General features: G+C 47.0%; 1 protein-coding gene across 1 annotated transcript in view; it reads right to left on the bottom strand.

The window, feature by feature from the left end:
- LOC102263808 (zinc finger protein 14) overlaps positions 1-214 on the bottom strand; it is an 11,889-nt gene extending 11,675 nt beyond the window's left edge. Inside the window, exon 1 of the mRNA XM_005886213.2 lies at positions 135-214. Within this exon, the coding sequence (XP_005886275.1) occupies positions 135-137 (3 nt within the window). The 5' untranslated portion in view covers positions 138-214. The remainder of the gene's footprint in view (positions 1-134) is intronic.
- Between the last annotated feature and the right edge of the window lie 2,661 nt (positions 215-2,875).

Below are 2,875 nucleotides of genomic sequence, written 5' to 3'. Positions count from 1 at the left end.
GGGACGGAGGTCTTAGCGGCGCGCCCGGGGGGCTCGGGTCGGAAGACTCCGTACTTGACCGAGGGGAGGCCGTGCCGCCCATGATTCCACCAGCCCCTCGGCCGGGTCTCCTGATCCGGCCCCCGCACACTCACCATTTCGGGGTGTCCGGGGTCTCCCTGAGTCCTTCCTACGAGCCCCACGACCGGTGCAGATGGCACAAGGGGTGCGGCCGAGCCACCGGGGACTGTTTTGGACGAGAGGATTCGCCAACCCCCGCAAGGCTCGGAGCCGGAAAGCACGGACACGCCCCTCGGCGCCTCACCCCACCCACCCGTCCCAGCGGCATCCTTGATTGGGTACTTCCCCTAGACCCCGCCCCCTCGCGTCTGAGTGACAATAGGCGGGAGGATCAGCCAGACTACCCTGAACTCAGCCAAACCTTACCGCGCCTGGTCTATTTGCATTCAAATAGACCCTTTTCCTGGGTGTGGGCTGGCTGTGCTCAGCTCTTTGCGAACACTGGGCCCAGGAAATTTCGGATTGAATTTCCAAGAACCTGAGGGTGACTCAGCAGGCCTGGCCATGCTGGAATGAGAGGGTCTTATGCCTCGAGGGGGTCACGTAAGAGTTGGAGTCCACTTATGAAACTGTTGACCCTTGTTTAGAAACACAGACAATGAAATGTGACCGGGCCATCTTCCATAGAGTCTGGCTCCATTGCAATCTTTGCTGAGTCCCAGCCTTGACACTTTCCAACCATCCCTTCCTCGCCCCCAGCCATTCTGTCCTTAAGAGAAAGAATCCCAGACCTCTGGGTTCTGGCGGGAAGTCCTGGCCTGGTCGAAAGGACTCTCCTCAGTCTAATTACTATGAGATGTGTTCATGAATTAGGTACATATTTTACTCTAGAAGGAAATTTACTTTAGTTCGTTTTTGCCTGTATCATCCTCCCCTTCCCTTCCCCCCTCGCCCTCCCCCCCTCTCCCCTGGCTTTAGGTGGAGTGGATGGAAAGGGGCCACATGCTACCCTGACAAACTCAGGGAAGGCCTGCTGCCTGCACGCTCCCTTGCACACTCAGAGACCTAAAGTAACCACAAAGGATGGTCTAAAACGAAAACTTTTAAATTATAGTTTATGCCAGGTAGTCATGTCCTAGGCTAGAATCTTCCCTGACTAAATCCATCTTTACCTTAACTAAGCCTGTCTGTTGTCTTTTGCAACAATGATAACAGACCTTTGCAATGTCAGGGTAACTCCCCTTTTTCCAGGTCCCTCAGGGCACAACTAATGTCCTTGGGTGGAGACCATACTTCCTCTCATCCTTAGTGTTGTCATGTTAATTGCTGACTGTTAACTATCCTGTACCCACCTACATAAAAGTGTGTGTATCTACCATTTTACTTTTCATCCACTTTGCTTTCTCCCATCTCCCTAATCTATCACCAATGGCTTTCAGGTAACAGTTACCTGGTAACTCACGTCTTCTGTTTTGAGTGTAAAGTCTAAAATAAGGTGCAAAACTGCCATTATCTGAAGCATTATCTCATTCAAACCTATAGGGAATTTTTGTGAGTTTATTTGAGCCAAACTGTCAATGCTGGGAAGCAAAATCTCAAAGGATTGAATGTACTTCCTCAATATGGGTTGTTATGTTTGATTGTATATACTTAAAAGCACATGCATTTTTTTTAATGAATACTTCTATAGTTGTTTCATAGAACTTTTTTATTAATGTTTTTGAAGATGTTGAATGCTAATAAATAGTCTATTTTATTGAGAGAATATATTAAATGATTTCAATGTAATTAGATTGTCAGATAAACTTGGCAATTTTCTTCTTTATACTTTGAGTCAATTATATCATGTATCAAATACATATTCAGGTATTTTTTCTTAACAATTTTCATTCTTTTATAGTTAGAACTTTTGTCATGAAACTCATTTCTTTTTTTTTTTTTAATATATTTTATTGCTTTTTTTACAGAGAGGATGGGAGAGAGATAGAGAGTTAGAAACATCGATGAGAGAGAGACATCAATCAGCTGCCTCCTGCACATCTCCTACTGGGGATGTGCCCGCAACCCAGGTACATGCCCTTGACCGGAATCGAACCTGGGACCTTTCAGTCCGCAGGCCAACGCTCTATCCACTGAGCCAAACCGGTTTCGGCATGAAACACATTTCTTATTCATTCTTTTTTTAAAAAAAATCTTTACTGTTGAAAGTATTACAGATGCCCCCTACTTTTCCCCCATTGAGCTCCTCTCTCACCCCTTTGCCCCCAGGCCTTCACCCCACTATTGGCTATATCAATGTGTTGTAGGCAGGGAAGGCACCAGGTGTCTGACCTGTGGGGTCAGACCAAACCTGGGTTCAGCAACCTTAGTACTTAGGTTCTGGCTAAGAAAGAATTCAGAGCAAGACCCAAACTGTAAGAGAACAGTTATTGGGTAAATTATGGAGGTAGGAGAAGTAGTTTCTAGAAGAAATGGGTTTAGGAAACAAGTTCTAGAGGTAAAGGAAGGGCCCTTGGAGTTTGGGATTGAGGAAGCTAATGGTAACATGCCTGGGGCTAGGAGCGGGAGGGGGAGTAGGAAGGGAAGGGAAAGGCAAGGGCATGCTCCAGGGAGGGAAAGCGCTCTGGGCCCTCCTTCCTACGGGTTTAAGGGTGGAGATTTTAAGGGAGGTACCAGGAAAAGATCTCAGTAGAATATTCAGCAGTTTTCCAGATGTGTCCATTCAGGGTGTGGTCTCCAATGATTGATTGGCTTACACCAGAGAAGGGAGTCATTGTTCCATGCAGCTGGTCCTGGCTATGGCCGGTTTTGTTGCTTATCTAGGTCTGGAGCTGAAATACAATTTGAGGCCCTAGCTGGTTTGGCTCAGTGGATA

The sequence above is a fragment of the Myotis brandtii genome, unplaced genomic scaffold, assembly GCF_000412655.1.
Source record: "Myotis brandtii unplaced genomic scaffold, ASM41265v1 scaffold964, whole genome shotgun sequence".
In the NCBI taxonomy this organism is placed as follows: Eukaryota; Metazoa; Chordata; class Mammalia; order Chiroptera; family Vespertilionidae; genus Myotis; species Myotis brandtii.
The sequence above is the reverse complement of the archived record's forward strand: the minus strand, read 5'-3'. Positions and strand labels throughout refer to the sequence as shown.